General features: G+C 41.2%; 1 protein-coding gene across 1 annotated transcript in view; it reads left to right on the forward strand.

Annotated features, from left to right (window-relative positions):
• The window catches only part of syne2a (spectrin repeat containing, nuclear envelope 2a), a 93,720-nt gene that overhangs the window by 31,186 nt on the left and 45,593 nt on the right, over positions 1 to 16,941 (forward strand). Inside the window, 18 exon segments of the mRNA XM_032543624.1 lie at positions 70 to 1,378; positions 1,381 to 1,823; positions 4,619 to 4,789; positions 5,787 to 5,942; positions 6,068 to 6,309; positions 6,643 to 8,680; positions 8,800 to 9,134; positions 9,259 to 9,403; positions 9,929 to 10,129; positions 10,894 to 11,153; positions 11,235 to 11,385; positions 12,240 to 12,383; positions 12,479 to 12,610; positions 13,332 to 13,514; positions 13,775 to 13,912; positions 14,707 to 14,892; positions 15,202 to 15,324; positions 16,473 to 16,655. Of these exon segments, the coding sequence (XP_032399515.1) occupies positions 70 to 1,378; positions 1,381 to 1,823; positions 4,619 to 4,789; positions 5,787 to 5,942; positions 6,068 to 6,309; positions 6,643 to 8,680; positions 8,800 to 9,134; positions 9,259 to 9,403; positions 9,929 to 10,129; positions 10,894 to 11,153; positions 11,235 to 11,385; positions 12,240 to 12,383; positions 12,479 to 12,610; positions 13,332 to 13,514; positions 13,775 to 13,912; positions 14,707 to 14,892; positions 15,202 to 15,324; positions 16,473 to 16,655 (6,540 nt within the window).

The raw sequence follows: 16,941 nt of genomic DNA on the forward strand, positions 1-16,941 counted from the left end.
CATCCAGCCTAACTATAATGATAAACATGGATTATGTGGTAAATACTGTATTTGTGTTCAATTTAACAGGTTTCCCAGATCAGTGAAGTTCCTTCTGAAGTGGAGTTGGACAAATATTTGACAGGCAGAGTTGCTGAAGAACCCTTTAGAAATGAAAGTGACAGACCTTATTTAGCTTCACCTGATGGAACTGCGGCCATGTTTCCTCCTGCTTCTCCGTCAGCAATACACAGCGAGGAAAACTCTGAAAGTGATCAGAATGACAACACAATTAAAACCAAAGATACGTTGGAAACAGCCCAAGAAGAGGTCCAGAATCAATTCTCATGTGCAGAAATTACAGATGTTTTCAAATCACAACAGTTAACATCAACTCCCCCAAAAATAAACTCAAAGACTTACATTGTGTCAAAAGGTGGTACTGGCACACTGAACACTGATAGCAGCCCTTTAAGCAGTGGACACAAGATCATTTCTAGAAAAAGCACTTTAATCACTCATAACAAGAGTTTAATAGATCGGCAAGACACCACTGAAGCATTGCAAGAAGACATTGCCTCAACCCAAGACTCTGAGTTATCCGATATAAGGACAGACAATGTCACCCCTCTGGTTGGATCCCCAGCGACAAAGCCTGACAACGTCCCTCTTTCTACCCCTGAAAATGTGCCTGAACATCTAGCAGCACAATCAGAGGCATTTCAGGCAGTTAGCGATTCTCTGGAACAAGAGAAACGCTGCGAGGACCTCAGTGCAACCCCAAAGAAAGTGTTTTCAATAATGTTGGACATGGAGCCACAGGACATGCAGGAAAATGAAAAGGTTCATGCCGATCCACTCAGGCGTTCTCAGGGAGCAGAGCTTTGTGATGCAAAGGTTAGAGGCATTTCAAGTAAAGGATTTTCTGAGAAGAAGAAGAAGAAATCTGGACTCTTAATCAGTCCTGAATCAGAAAAAACAGACTTGAAAAGCCTCCATCCAGCAGTACAATCAAAGACATGTAAGGCAGTTACGGATGCTCAAGAAACCCAGAAATACCGTGGGGGTATCAGCGCGAGCCCAGATAAAGTGTTTACAACAGTGTTGGACCTGGAACCACCTGAGTTCCAGCCACGGGACAGTGTTGGAGCCAGACGTCCAGATGTACTCACATGTTCACAGAGGGCAGAATGTTCACAGCTCACAGAAGCATCAAATATTCCTGAGAATAAATGTGAACTCGTTACAACATTACCGGGTCCTGAATCAGATGAGACAGACTTGAAAAGCCATTATTTAACGAGCTGTGTCTTAAACGATTCTCAAGTGGTGGACTCACTGCCAGAACACCCCTTGGCGTTTGTTAGTACAGAATTGGAGGAGGTCAAGTCTACGAGTGCCAATTATCAGCCAAAGAAAAGTCAGAAAGCCATGAGTTAATGCACAGTGAGCTGTTGAATTCCTCCGGCACTGTTGCTGAATGTCAACTCCCCGGCGCTGCAGGAACCACATTTCTGTACGTCAAACGAGAGGAGACGACGTATTTCTGTCACGCTGAAGAGCAAACAGTGAGCTCCGTCTCGTGCACTGTTGAGAGAGATGCCTTGACTGAAACACAGATACCTGCTAAACAGCTGCCTGTTGCTGACACTGCACAGAGCACAGGTTCAGGGCAGTTGGCAATGGCAGAGGGCGACACAACAGAAGATGCAAGTGACCATGAACGACACAAGTCCAAACTTTTAAAAGTGCCAGAAAGACGAAACAAAGCTACGCTGCTATTTGAAGAAAGTAAATGGAAGGTACCAGCATCGTTGGAGGACACAGAGGTGACACAGAGACAGGTAGATGTCATAAAAATAATGGATTTTTGACTTACCCTCCTCTGAGTTTTACTTCTTTTTTTTCTCAGAATTAGTCTTTTGTCCCAAACCATTTTGGATTATGACCCCTCACAAAACAGCAATGGCTACTTGCCGTTTGTCACCTGTTGCCTATGTCTACCACTAGTGAACACTTTTTTTTTTGCTTCTTCTTGTAGAGTACAAATTATGCAGTAAATAACAAAACGAACAAAGAGGATAATGTGAAAATTCATCCTGTAAATAATTTTGACCCCTCAAATGTACCTAGAATTAACTTGATCGTGATAAATCTTTAAATGTTTAGCGTGCCATCTTAGCTTCCTGTATTAGTAGTACACAATGGAGAGCTAACAGGAAATGAGAAGGCAGAGACAGAGTGAGACAGGGAGGTAATGCAGCTAATGTCACAGCTAGACTCAAACATGCAAAAGTGCGATTTTATGGTCAGTGGCCAGTAGACCTTAAAGCCACCAGGATGCCCTATAAAAGATCCTGAAATATAACTTGACAATTTCCTAAATCTATATCATTGATGACTGCTGTCCAGCTTTTAAAATCATCGGAGCAGCAAAGGTTATTGAACTTTGAATGAATTTGAGCAGTAGACAAAGGTTTGTCACCTATGTTGGCTGAAGGGCCAGATGCCCCGGCTAAATCCACAATTCTTTCTTTCCTAAATTACACTTATCAAACAGGGTCTTCTGTGACATTTACAAACCCTTCTTCTTTCCTTATCTTACCTTCAATCAGAGGGTGTGTTCAGTGATACGTTGGTTTTCCTGACATTTTGCAAGTGTTATTTTATCCTAAAATATACTAAACTTAGTTGCTGTTAGTATTTATTCCTCCCACCATTTGGCATTTCAATGTCAGACTTTCGCCAAAGCCCATTCCAACAGTTTTGGGTTTCACCTTTTTGAGGAACATTATTCATTTAGTGGGAAGAAACTTTTTTCTCATGACAGTTGGATGGAATTCATATTGCATATTGCCTTGATTATTGCACAGCATGAATTATTAACTGCACAAAACAAAATGATGCAATACAGTATGCAACAAAACACAAAATTGCATTTTGAACAGTGAAAACACTCCAACATTAGACCCTTAGTTGTGATAAAGAAAATCTACCAAAAAGAAAACATGGAAAATACAGAAAGGATCCTTTTCCAGTTTCCAAGACACATAAAACATTAGGTATGAAACCAAAAAAAGGCAAAAATAAAGATGATGAGGCAGAAATATGACAGCTGGGCCTGCACTGCAAGTACCTATATTCACTACCAGGGAAAAAAAATCAAAGCATTCCAGCATTTTAAGCTCTTTTCTTTGACATTTCTATCATCAGGGGACCACTTAAAACCAGATTGGCACGTAAAAAGTAGATTTAGAGCCTTTCAGTCATTCGATGTTTTTAAAAGTACGAGCCACCATGCTTAAAAGGAATTGAGGAATTTCTCGCTAAGCCAACCTGTGATTATTTTGAGTAATAACAGTGCACCTTCTCTCTGTAAAAGCTGACATTGTTTCCCCCTATGAATGCTGAGTATCCAAAAATGTTCCTCCAAATACTGAACTTGAAACTAATTATAAATGTCCTGACTGAATTTGACTTCTGGTTAAAGAATGCAGCATTGGGGAAGTGAAGAAGCTGCACGTTTAGAGTGATCATAATTAAAGGGACAGTTACAATAGAATAGAAAATAGAAAAAAAATATATCTTACAACTTCCATTGCTTGAGATTTAACCGGAAATACAGGTACACTAATATAGTGTCCAGAATCTATAAAATATTCATAGATTATATATGAGAGGTATTCACTTTAATACCCCATTAAGGAATGCTTCTTTCGGACTGTAGTTGAAAGGCTTTTAGGAAGAAATAATCATTACCTTGATCGTCGTTGGTCTTGCTCAAAATATTTCAAAAGCCCAGATAAAGTGTTTACAGTGTTCGACTTGGAGCTATCTGAGTTCCAAACACAGGACAATGATGGAGCCAGACGTCCAGATGTACTCACATGTTCACAGAGGGCAGAGCTTTGTGATTCACAGCTCCCAGAAGCTTAAAATATTCCTGGGAATAAATGTGAACTCTTTACAATATTATCGAGTCCTGAATCAGATGAGACAGACTTAAAAATCCACTATGTAAAGAGCTGTGTCTTAAACAATTCTCAAGTGGTGGACTCGCTGCCAGAACACCCCTTGGCGTTTGTTAGTACAGAATTGGAGGTTACGAGTGCCAAATTATCAGCCAAAGAAAAGTCAGAAAGCCATGAATTAATGCACAGTGAGCTGTTGAACTCCTCCGAATCATGTGGCACTGTTGCTAAATGTCAGAAGCCAATCAGAAGCCTGCTGTACTTTTTCAAATCCTCTCCCCGCTCTAGCTGCACTGCTCCCAGGCACACCTTGCTCAAAATATTTCAAAAGTCACCTCCCCATGTTGGTAATTCAGTAACCTAGCAGTTCATGTCATGTTTTGGTGTTTGCCCTGTCTGACCAAGTTATAACAGATCACTTATTCCTTAAAAGAAGCAAGGGAGGAATCCCTTTATAGATGAATTAGAGTATTTCTCCCTTGGGGCAGACTGCTCCCTGCTTAGGCACATTCTTGTCTTAACTGTACTGACTTGCCGAGCCACCGGCAACATAGCAATATTTACCTCTGTAGAGCAGGAAGAGAACAGGATGCTCTTATTATCTGTGGACAAACACGGGGAAAAAAGGAAGCTAGAATGTGACACCACCCTGTCTTCTGTGTATGTAGCGTCAGATCCATAAAAGCATGGAACCCGAGAGGACAGCGCCGGGTTTGACAGCTGGTCTGCGGGCTGGGGAGGCAACCAGTGGATCACCAGAGTCCTACAAACACAGGTCCACCATACAGGATGTTCTGTCTGAGATCCAGAGCTTGGTGGAAAGAAGTAACATTATAAATGTGAGTATCAACTGGTTAACAAGAAAGAAGAAGAACTTGCTTTCTGCCCTTTTCTTAAAGTTAGATCTACTGTTGCAAAACATGTTGTGGTGGGTTAAAAACTGATTTGTCACAGTCTGAACTTTAGAGTGTGTTGTGTGTGTGTGTGTGTACAAAAAGGTTACATTCTGAACTGATTGGAGGACTTAAAGTAAACAAAAAACAATGATTATTAATTCACAGTGCACTGATGTGATGTCTGTGGTTGCACAATATTTTTAATGGGCATAGAAATGAGTTGAGTTTTCTGATTTTAACAGTGCAGTAGCTTCAAGTATCCAAAAAGGAAAAGAGGTCAATTATAATTGCATTAAACAGAGACCAGATAAGAGAAGCAGTGTTATGATGGATGTTTGTGTATATTCCCATGATGCTGCTGACAGGAAGCTCCACAGGATGGACCTATGAGATACAATGACTTCCTGCAGGGTCCCTAATGGGTCTAATTACTCACGGCATAAAGTCTGTCACTTGCACAGTTTGACTGTTTTTTGATGCCAATGCGACATTGTTAAATTTTGGAAAGGCCATTCACCATGAGGACATGTATAACCTTGGAAAAGCAGATGACTAAAAGTAAACCAAGCAAACTAAGCATAAACTAACTAAACATGCTAAACTAACAAAACATAAATTAGTGCAACTTTAGTAATCACTAAATTAAATCCCTTTTCAGGCAATTATACCAAATTATTTACTGTTTTTCTTTGTCTTATGTAGTGGTAAATTGATATGTTGTGGGTGCTGGATGGTTGATCAGACAAAACAAGCTATGAGAAGACATCTGCTTGTGCTTGAGGAAATTGAATCAGGCATTTATTTGTATTTTCGGACGTTTTCCAGACCAAACTATTTTTCAATTAATCATCAAAATACTCAGCAGATACATACAGTATTTTAACGGCTTTTTGTTTCTTGAATAGTTTATCACCCATTTTTATTGTCTTTGCAATCGTAGCGGACCCCACACATTGATTTGAATTGGTACCTGAAGTCCTCTCTGTGTGAACCAGAGATTCGATTGGTACGAACTGTCCAAAAAGTTCTGGCATGTCGTTATCAACCAGCACAACTCGATGTTGCCGCGGTGGCCAAACAACTGAAGGAAGCAGAGGTATGAACATTTGTTTAGCTCTTTTCCCTTCTTTCTGAAAATGTACTTCATTTTGGTGTAACTGACTTTTTTTCCTAAATGAAGTAAAATATACAATAATGCACAGAAATGTCTGTTTGCCGTAGGACTACAGGCGTTGTGTGCAGGAGCAAGTGGCTACTATGAAAAGCGTGAGTGGTGCCAGCATTTGTGATCCTGATGCCTTGAAAAGACTTGAAGGACAGTGGAGTGCTGCACAGCTGGATGCCTCTGCCACTGTGCAGGTGAAAGCAGCACAGCTGGATCTGGTCAAACAGTATCACAAACAGATGAAGATCACCAGAGCTTTTATGGAAGTTGTAGCAGCTGAAAAGGACAGGATGAGCTTGTGAGTAATCCTTTGATGTAAAAGTGAGCTTTTAATTCAGTTAACGTTAAAGGTCCAGTAAGTGATGTTAATCCAATACACTTTTTGTCAAATCCAGTGAATACCTTCTCACGGTCACCTAGCTCTCAATTTTCTTTGTGCGCTGACGAAAAATCTGGTGTTCATACCATAGGCTGTTAATACATGCGTGTAAATCACTTGGAAGTGGGGAGATTGGGGGGACGGTGTATTTGTTTGGCATTTGAATTCAAACATGAACAATTTTTGCACAGCATTGCATTTGCGTACCTGAAAAACGATACATTTATATTCTTTTGCTGTGGTTATTTTCAGAAGTACTTTGGGAAGCAGTGCTCTTCAAGCTAACAAACTCAACGCCCTGCTGCAAACCATGGTGCAGAAAAAAGACATGATGGACGAGCTCCTCCAGTTAAGTAGTCAATTGTCAGTCCACTTGAGCGACGCTGAGAGTTCAGGTGCTCTTCTCGCCCAGCTTGGAGATGTCCAGGAGGAATGGAGGCTTTTAGAAGGAAGCATCAAAAGAGCTCTGCAGCACGCCTCAAGCTCCACCACTCAATCCTCCCTTCTAATAAAAGAGGCCGAGCTGCTTAAAGCCAAGGTCGAAGTTCTTCGCAAATCCACCTTCCAAAGCCATGACAGCAAAAGTGCTTTAGAATTTGTTTGTCTGACCACAGACCTAAAACTGTACAACCAGCTTTATCTGCACTTACAATCCCAGTCAGATAATCTTGTCCATTTCTCTCTGGGTCAGAAAGAGAGGGATGAGATCAAACATAGTCTTCAAGACCTGGGGTCCCTGCTAAAAGTCACCAAGAGCAAGCTTGACACTTTTACATACAGCTGTGGCGGCATTTCTTCAGCTAAGATCAACAAGCAACTACATGACTTGATCATTTGGGCCAAACAGGCAGAGATACACATCTCTACTGGGAAAAAGTTAGCTCTTTTCCCAGAGGAGGCTCGTTTTCAGATTGTCGAGATGAAGAAATTTCAGACTGATATTTGGTTTAGAAGATCCAAGATGCAAGTGGAAGTTGAGCAGATGAAAGATGTAGCCTCTGATGTGGAGAAGAAGGAAAGTGCCCAAGTATTGAAGACAATTGAAGACCTGTATAAAGCCAATTCTGACAGCTTGGATCATGTTCTTGACACCATGAAGAAAGGTTTGCAGGAGAGAGAGAAACTGTTAGGCCAGCTTGCTAGCATAGATGCCTGGTTAGCAGAAACACATGCCAAAAGAGACCCATGCACTCATGTTGACAATGTTTCAAAAGCTGACATCAGAAAGCTGGAGAGCGAGCTGAAAAGTCACAAATTAGCCACAGTTGAGATAGAGAGCCAACTACAACTGGTGGAAGCAATGGCAGAAAGTTGCAAGGAAATAGCTGAATGCTTGAGTCCAGGAGAGAGCCGCTACCTTGTCAACAGACTTTCAGGCCTTTGGACAGAATTAGAAGGATTGCTAGCTCATGAGAAAGCAACCAGCTGGGAATTAGAGGAGCTGATTCATGAACGAATTACCTCAGATGAAGAGTTATCGACGATCCAGGCTAGCTTAAAGCAAATCTCCACAGATTTGGATCAGCAAAGGTTTCCTTTAACACTGGAAATCCTTTCAACAATTGTACATTGGAAGCATATGCTAATGGAACATCAGTGTCAAGTGCAAGAGCTTCGGCACTGCCATGAGGCCAGACGAAGGTCCCTGCTGTGCACAATTGGGGAACTGCAGGACCAGTGCAAAGCTCTGAGTATTAATGCCATTGAGCAAGAAAAATATCTGCACCTGAGGAGCCAAATGGACGAATCTAAGGACATTGCCAAGGAGCAAATACATCAAGCCAAAGATAAAACAATCAGTGTGGGTGAGAGGTTCAGGCTATGCCAAACACTCTTGGTCGAACTTCCTTTGGTGAAGACACAGTGCCAAGAAGCAGCGGACCAGTTAGAGGCCATAGCTCATGAGTTACACCCCTCTGAGCTTAATTCAGAGAGGCAGATGATTCACCGCACTGTGGAAACATTAGTCTCCTGGGAGTATTCTGTCTCAGATGATGTCAAAAACCTAGAGACCAAGCTTCTGCTTGGTCTGCGTTTTTCCTCCGAGCTTCCTGCCTTAATAGATCTTTTCCTAACAACAAGGGTGGAGCTGGAGGGAGCTGAACCAGTAAATCCAGATGAAAAAGCCATAGATATTGCACTAAGAAGGACTTGGATTTTTTGGAGAAATATGGAGTCTGGGATGAGGATGTTGGAAGGTCTGGGACGGAATGAAAAAATTAACTTAAAGAACTACAAGGAACTTTACTCTCTCAGGAATGCAACCATGCAGGAGTGCCATTTACAGATGGTAAGCTTAAATATTCAGGATTAATCTATCCTACTATTGAGAATGTTTAACTCTACAGTTGAGCCTTTTGTGTGTTGTTTCTCTAAACGGTGCTTGATCATGTAACATGTGTCCAACAGGAGATGTTATGCCAGGCGAGAGAATCCTTGAAAGATTACCAGTGGGCTGCTCAGGGAGCAATAGGCTTCCTTCATAATGCCGAAGCCACCTTCTTATCAGCCCCTGGAGGGTTTTTGGACTGTACTGAGGAACAAAGACAGACTCAGCAGGCGCTAGAAGCTCTTGAAGAGGGATTTCAGGCTCATATCTGCCACCTTGTGGATCGGGTGCCCCAACAACCTTGCCTGTCCCGCCCAAAGACTGAGCAGCTCCACATCAGTGTCCTTAGTCAGCTGTTGGTGGGAAGAGCCATGCTGGAGGCCCAAGCCCAGCTCAGGCTGGAGTCCTTGCAGAGGTACTGGCTGTTCTTACCTCATTGAAGGGTTTCCGTATAGATTTTGTTATGATGATTTCTGTTTTTCTTGTTGTCTTGTTGTTGTTAACAAAGTCAAAACACCCACATGACAAATTTCTCACAGGTGTGAAATAAGACAACAAAGCCACAGGGAGTGCCATGAAGACATACGTCAACGTCTTTCAGGGTTTGAAGCCAAGCTTTCAGAATGTGCTGCACAACAAGTGACCTCGTATGACAAATGTGTTGCCCAACGAAAAGGAGCAATGGTAGGTTTGACACAGTACTATTTTGTAGGTGAATAGTTAATGTCTCAACATGCATTTGTCTTCATGTATTGCATCTACTTAAACCTTGGATGTCATAGATTTTGACAATTTACACTTCTTATCTTTTAAGCCATGCTGACATAATTTCTCTATGGATGCCTCTTTTGTCCAGACTGAAAAACCTCAAAAGGTTTTGATAGATTTCCATGAGATTTTTTTTTACAAACATTCATGAGCACCAAAAGATGAATCCTGCTAACTGTGGTGATCCCCGAATTCTTTTCTAGCGCCATGCATCCATCTACTGACCAATGGATGGATGGATGGCATGCTGATTTTAACATTTAGTTATTAAAGCACCTCTTTGCCTAATTACAGTATCCCAGGGCTGCTATCACTTTGCTTATTTGGTGTAACCTGTCACAGGAATGCACTGAAAAGGTTTGACCAAAAAGGTGGTACATGTAAAAGAATTACTGCCTGAATCAAACTTTAATCTGAGCTTCATTTCTTGTTCCCATAAAGCTTCTGATGGGAGGTCTGCGCAGCCTCGCAGGTAAGATAGATGAACTGAGAGCTGGATGTCCGATGCAGGGCTGTGGCGTTGGAAAGGACGGCGAGCTGGGTGCCCTCTGGAGGCGCTGGGGATCGTTACGCCGTGGTGTCGGCCTCCTGATGGCACACACAGAACAGAGAGGAGAGGAATGGAAAGACATCACTACAAGTGTGAGTTTTACCAACAACAAATCATTTTACGGCTTTTGCGTCTAAACATCATCTAATGTAACTTAGATTAATTCAAATTTCCCGACTGTTAAATGTGTGCGAGGTTACAGAACTGAAGGATTAGTGCTTCATCAAGCAACAGTGTGTGTTATTTATTTGTTAGAGCTGCTCTCAGAGTTCCCACTTTGTCTATTTTCTTAGAAATGTTTCACTATGTTAGGTGACTTCTATTGTTGAGACAGAACTAGGTTATTGCAGCATAACATGCATGACAAAAAGCACAGAGAAAAGTAAATATAGATATACTGCAGATTGTTGAAATAGTGCTTATTACGTTCTCCCCTAGCTGTAGATAGGTGGGCCAACACATTTTTTTGTTTGCGTGCATTGTTGTATTTCGGTGCAACACCGACAGTTCTACGGCTGTACTTCCACCCAATAGAGCCCCAAATCAATGTCTGCCTAGGAAATTGTCTAGTCTTAATATGCATCACTATTTGTACTCGTTGTGAATACACAGGGCACAAAAAGGAATTAGTTTTTTTTTTTTTTTTGGCTCACTTTTACTCATGCTTACCGGCAACATAGGATTCCATTCACTAAGCTAAGCTAGTGTTGGCGCTGCCGGTGTTGCACAGAACTAAAACAATCCATGCACTGAGAGGAAAAACGCATTAGCCCAACTATCTACAGCTAGGGCAGACCGTGATAAAAACCTATTTTAACAAATGGTGGTGCATTCCTTTAAATTCCATTTTCTTTAGATTGAGCAGTGTTGCAGCTGTTTAGCAAGTCTCCAGGCTGAGGTTCCTGACTCCTCCACCATGATCTTCACTCAAGAGGAACCCCTGGAGCTTCTGGCTCAGGCTGAGATGCAAAAGGCCGGGCTGGAGCAAGAGCAGCAGGCCTTAGCGTCCCTGGCGCATCGACTGGAGCACGCCCTGAGCTTATCTAGTTCCCAGGAGCCCATCAGCCCCGGACCTGTTGGAAAAACACTATTGAAGATCCAAGAGAATGTCAGAAGGTGGGATTTATTCAATATACATGTGGAAAGTGACATTACTGATTAATGTCAGAGATGCTGATTTGATACTGTACTCCACAGCTTGAAAGAGAGAAACCTGCTGGTGGTGGCTGCAGCTCAGGCAGAGGAGAAAGAGAGAGAGCAAGTCCAAGAGGAGATAGGAGAGTTGGAGAAACGCATATTTGCCAATCTTTCCTTACTGGAAGCTTGTTCGAATCCATGCAAACAACAGGTCAGGCTCCTTTTTTATGTTTTATAGTCCAAGCTTGAAAACTGGAGCTTGACATTTACAAGAATGCAGTTGAAAAGCAAAATAATGACAGACAAAAACTTGTGTCTTTCTATTTTACTTGTATACAGTATGTTTAGTAATTTATCAGTGATGAAATTGTAAAGTTAAAAGTTATAATTTTATGTAATGTTTAATGATAATGTCTTTTAACATCAGGATCTGCTTTTAAGTTCTTCGCAGTGCCAGTAAGAAATATACATTTTGTTCACAGGCCCGTGTTTTCAGTTATAGCTGCAGACCACATGCAGCTTCAATAATTAGATTAATGGTGCAGTAGGTAAGACTTACAAAACTAACTTTGACCCTATGTTCAAGTAGAACTACATGAAGCAGGTATTTTAAAAAATCGGGTTCATCTTGCACCACCTACAGCCTGTAGTGTAATTTGCTAAAATCCACCGCTCCCTGTTCAGACGCACCAATCAGGGCCAGGGGGGGTGTCTAACTGCCCACAGAGAAGTTGTCGATGTTCAAATTTTTTGGCTAAGCCCTGGATTTTCGCAATCCTACCTACAGCACCTTTAAAGATCGTAAGTGGTCTTTTCAAGTCAACGTCAGTCTAAACTGTCTCATTTGTGAGAAATCAGCATTAAAGTGTTTACTGTCATCCTCCTCACAAAGAGCATACTATACTTGTGAGGGGCTACTGTAAGCTTACCTTCAACCTTTAACTGGAAAATTATCTAAACTAATTTAGATAGGAGGTTAGAGCTAAACCCCGCCTCTTGTAGTCTCTCAGTCTTTCATAGTTCTTGTCCTTCTAATTTTATTTTCATGCATTTCCACACTGACAGAAGCTCAGACAGGAGTTGTCCTCCCAGAAGGCCAAACTCCAGTGTATCGTGGACAGTGTGCAGAGTCGGTACGCTGAGATACCAGCTGATATCAGCAGAAGGTTACAAGAAGTCCAGCTGTCTGTCCAAAGAGAAGAGGAGAAGGTAACTGGACATGAATTCATCCCTAGTGTCACATCTATTTCCCACCAAAACCTGTTACATTTCTTTAAATGTGTATTTATGTGGTCATTCTGCAGCACATGGAGAAGAGCAACCCGGTGTGGAAACAGGCTAGTCAAGTGCTGGAGTTGGGTTCTGGCCTGGAGAATGTGAAAGCGTTACTGGAGCAAAGAAGTCCAACAGTCAATGACGCTCAAAATCTACTCAAGGTGTGTTTGTGTGTTTGTGTGTGTGTGTGTGTGTGTGTGTGTGTGTATCTTGGTTTATGATTGTGTCTGTGTTTGTGACACAGAAATGGATGTCTCTGTAGTCTTCTACCCTGGAGAGCACAATTTGAATTTGCTCAGCGAGTTACTCTGGCATTGAGGAATGCTGCTCATTAACTATACCCTTGTAGCCGAGATGCACCAATCACATCACTGTATCAGTTTTAGGCGGGCCAGAGGCCTTTTGGATTTGGGTCTGGATTTCCAAGCTAATATTCTTCATGAATATCTTGTAAATGTGTTTTTAACTTATTTATCTTTTGAATCAGTCACTCTTTACCAATATAATAAAATAGACAATTTTTCATTCACCACTTTTGAATTTCACATTTACTTTGAACAGTTGGCATACATACAGATACAAATCTGATGTTTGCACACACAGCTGCCAACCACTTACAGTATATTAACCTCAACTAGATATGTTAGCTATTGTGCAAATGTATGCAGGCTACAATCAAAATTACAGTGTAGATAGATTACAAAACTAATACAATACTAAATATAAAATGGCTGATTAACAGTGTCCAAATGATCACTTCCCAGTAAAAAAGTAATACACAACTTTACAACAAATCCACTGAAACAGCCTCTGCTTCCCAAGAGCCCGTGACCAGGATTACTTGTCACTTCAAAGCTACTACATGCATTGTTTGTTCTCCAGCATGTGTGGGATGAGCTGGATGCTTGGCACAGCCGTCTGATGCTCCTGGAGAGCGAGGTCCACGATATTGCGGAGGAGCACCCTGATCAAACCCACCTACTCATGGACCAACTCACCCAACCACTGCAGCGCTACCAAAACGCATCGCAGATGGCCGAGCAACGCACCGCCTTCCTCAGCAAGGTCAGGAATACTATGTTATATTCACACTGTTTTGAATGCAGGCAATGTGGTGATGTGAGGTCATGGAACAGGAACCGTTGGTTTGACTTATTATGTATCTTGGGAATGCACTACATTGAAGGGGGAGGATTTGTTCATGTTGCGAGTTTTTTTGTTTTGTATTGTGTTAAAAAAGTTAAAATAAGTTACATCATTGTGGAAGTGGCTTCTATAATTGTGTTCATAAAGCTTTCACGTATTTTTCTCTACTCTGTTGTCAGATCCCAGCCTGCCTTCAGGAGTTTGAAGACATTCTACACAGCGCCACCTGCTGGTTGGATGAGGCCCAGTCATGGCTCAGTACTCCTTGCTCCTTCACAACAGCCAGAGGCCTCCAGAATCATGCAAACTCCCTTCAGGTCAGTGTAACCATGTACCAAGCAAACAAACACACACTGTTTTTTTGTCTTTTTTCTGATATTTTGTTTTGTATTTCATCCTAAATATGTCTGTTTGTTTTGTGCATTTGTTTTACTAGAAATACATTTTCTGTGATGTGTTTTCATTGATACTTCGTCATTTTGCACACCCTGCGTACATGCTGTATTTTGATTTATTTATTTTAACAGTTTATTCCTTAATAACATTATGTTTGCCACCCAACCTATATTATAGTTGTCTTTAATTTATCTCATTGCTATTTCCTACTGCACATGTCAGGCTTCATCAGTCACCCTAATATACATAATTCAAAATTAACCACAGGGTTTCCCCCAGAAGAGATATTTAGCCTGGTGGCAAGGGTCTTTTTTCAACAAGGGCCCAATTGGGCTCAGTCAGAGAGCATTAATGTAGAGCCCAATAGTTTCTGTGATAATAGAATCACGGAAAGAGTTACGAAACTGTGAAAGAAAAAAGCTATAAGACAGATTTAATAGCGCCCTACATTAAGTCAATGCTAAAAGCTAACTGGAAATTGGAAAATAGGACTACTTCTAAGTTGCCCACCCCGGCGTCCACTGTAATTAGTTTTAAAAAGCATCTTAAAATACATAAAAAAATAATTCCATTGGCTTAGGCCTGGTGGGGGGCAACTTAGACCTGGTGGGCTTGCAATACACTGGGAGAAACCCTGGACCACAGTATCCACAAGCACTTTCACATAATGTATGTCATTGTAATGATGACTTTCATTTTAAATCCTGTACTACAGCTGGTCCTGGACGACTCTGAGAGGATCAGACACACTCTGCAAGACTTCAAGCCCGTCCTGGATGAGATCTCTGCTGTGTGTGACATGAGCACCCTTGAGGAGCGGTTGAACCAGAATGACCAACAAGTCCACAAAATGCAATGCAAGATTCTAGAGCCACTGCAGCAGCTCCTGCAGACTGCTGTGGTAAGCATTTAGAGAAAGAGAAGAATTTCAGGTTGTTAGTTACCCTAAATTGCAGTGAGAGGACACCGAGGTAGACACAAGATATTGTGGCTACATAGCGTGCACAGCAGGGGCTCCAATTTTATATGGTTTTTACATAATATTAAATCAAGAGAAATGCAATCAGTAGCATCCTGAAAACACATTGATCCACAAGACAGTTTTAAGAGCAGTTATATTAATGTACTCTAGGTTTAGCATGTGAAACAGTCTTGATTTTAGAGTTACTGGACAAGTCGCTGAACAACTTGCTGGCAATCTTCATTTCAGGTGGTGGAGTCAATAGAAACAGAGCTGAAGATCATGGAGAAGAATGTTCCAAAGATCAGAGCGATTTTATCCTCCGCCGACAACCCTAGCGTTACTCTGACGGAGCATCTTCACAATCGACAGGTGACACAGTGCATTTATAATTGATATCTTCTTATTTCTTTTAAATGCAATGCACACATAGAACATGCAAACAGCAGTGCAAATACTTAAGACTGATTGTATGTATATTGCAGGGAGGCTTTGCATGTACTGTATGTTGGAATGGCTCTTTTGCCCTGAAGCACAATAGGACACTTCCAGACAGCACTGATTTATCAGTGTTCAAAAATGAAAATATGATCACTGGGACACTACTTTTTAAACATTTATATCAATTTACTATTCATGCAGAGTCCTAATCATCCTGTGAAAACAATTTAAAATAAAGGGAACAGCATTTTTGTTGTTTGACCAAGCTAGCAACTAAGAGATGGAATGAATGAATACTTTTTTAGTTCAGGTTTATGTAAAATAAGTTAATCACTGATGATTCATAAGGATTTAAAATAAAAATAAAATAAGCTTTTATGAGCAAAGTAATGCACCCTGACTTTCAAATGTGTCAGTCAACCATATAACATATATTGGTTCCTTTTTCTATGCTTCCAAATTTAAATCCTGGCAGTACAGACTTACTATAACACTTAACATTTGTTCTGTTTTCTAAAGTATAAGGGTAACTAATTGCAGTTTTTCCACCTTCCTTACAACAACAACATGACTGTCATAGAAGGTTTTATATTGCAGCTAGTCTCACATTGCCAGACGTTCCTCCACAGTAAGAGGGAGAAAAACATGCTCTGGTTTTTTGGCATGTCTTTAAACCAATCACAATCGGTCCTGCTGCAAAACAGCCTCGGGAAGGAACTTGTTTTGGTGAAACGTGTGTACGTTCAAAGGTTGTTTTAGTTGTGCAACAGAAAACTCAGATTGGACACATAGTGTAGCTATGTGTCTCAATTTACCATGCAGAGATCTGAGGAGCAGTTAACCATACTCTTCATTAATCCACTGGAGTTTAAAATTACAACACAGAAGAAAGAAAGCGGACATCCAGCTGAAAAGAAGAACATACGGAAATATTTCCGGTGGCAACTGAGCAATCCCAGATGTGGAAGATCGCGGATTCAGACTATATCACAGCCAACTACTACATAGGTCTAACCTTAGTATTTTATTAAAATGACAAAAAGTCTGTCTTAACCAGTTGGTTCTGTTTCAACCTTAAGGTGATCCTGGCCAACGTGCAGTCAATGCGGAGGACATTGGAGGAGATGGAAAGATGCAAAGGAGAGCTTCACTTCCCACAGCCAGCAGAGGAGAGCCTGCTGGTTTTCTCAAAAGCCAGACTGCTCCTGCAGCCGCTTGAGGAGCTGGAACAACTCACCCAGCAACAAGCCACACTGCTGGAGGTAGTGCATGAAGTCTGAATGCCACTGCACAAATTATTTGATCTGTTACTGCAGAAGACAGGGGGAAATGTATTTCATGAATGCATACAATGACATATTACTGGACATAAATAAAGCAATCAAGGATGTTTCTTGTTAGCAACAGGGAACCTTTGCTAAAGTGTATATTATTATGCAATGTTTCCTTCCAAAACACACTCAATTTGTTCTGTATCTTTGTGTTATTGGAACCATTGTGTTGATCTTGTTTGTTTTTCATCCGTTATTGTCACTTGTCCCATTCTCT

The sequence above is a fragment of the Etheostoma spectabile genome, chromosome 18, assembly GCF_008692095.1.
Source record: "Etheostoma spectabile isolate EspeVRDwgs_2016 chromosome 18, UIUC_Espe_1.0, whole genome shotgun sequence".
Taxonomy (NCBI): domain Eukaryota; kingdom Metazoa; phylum Chordata; class Actinopteri; order Perciformes; family Percidae; genus Etheostoma; species Etheostoma spectabile.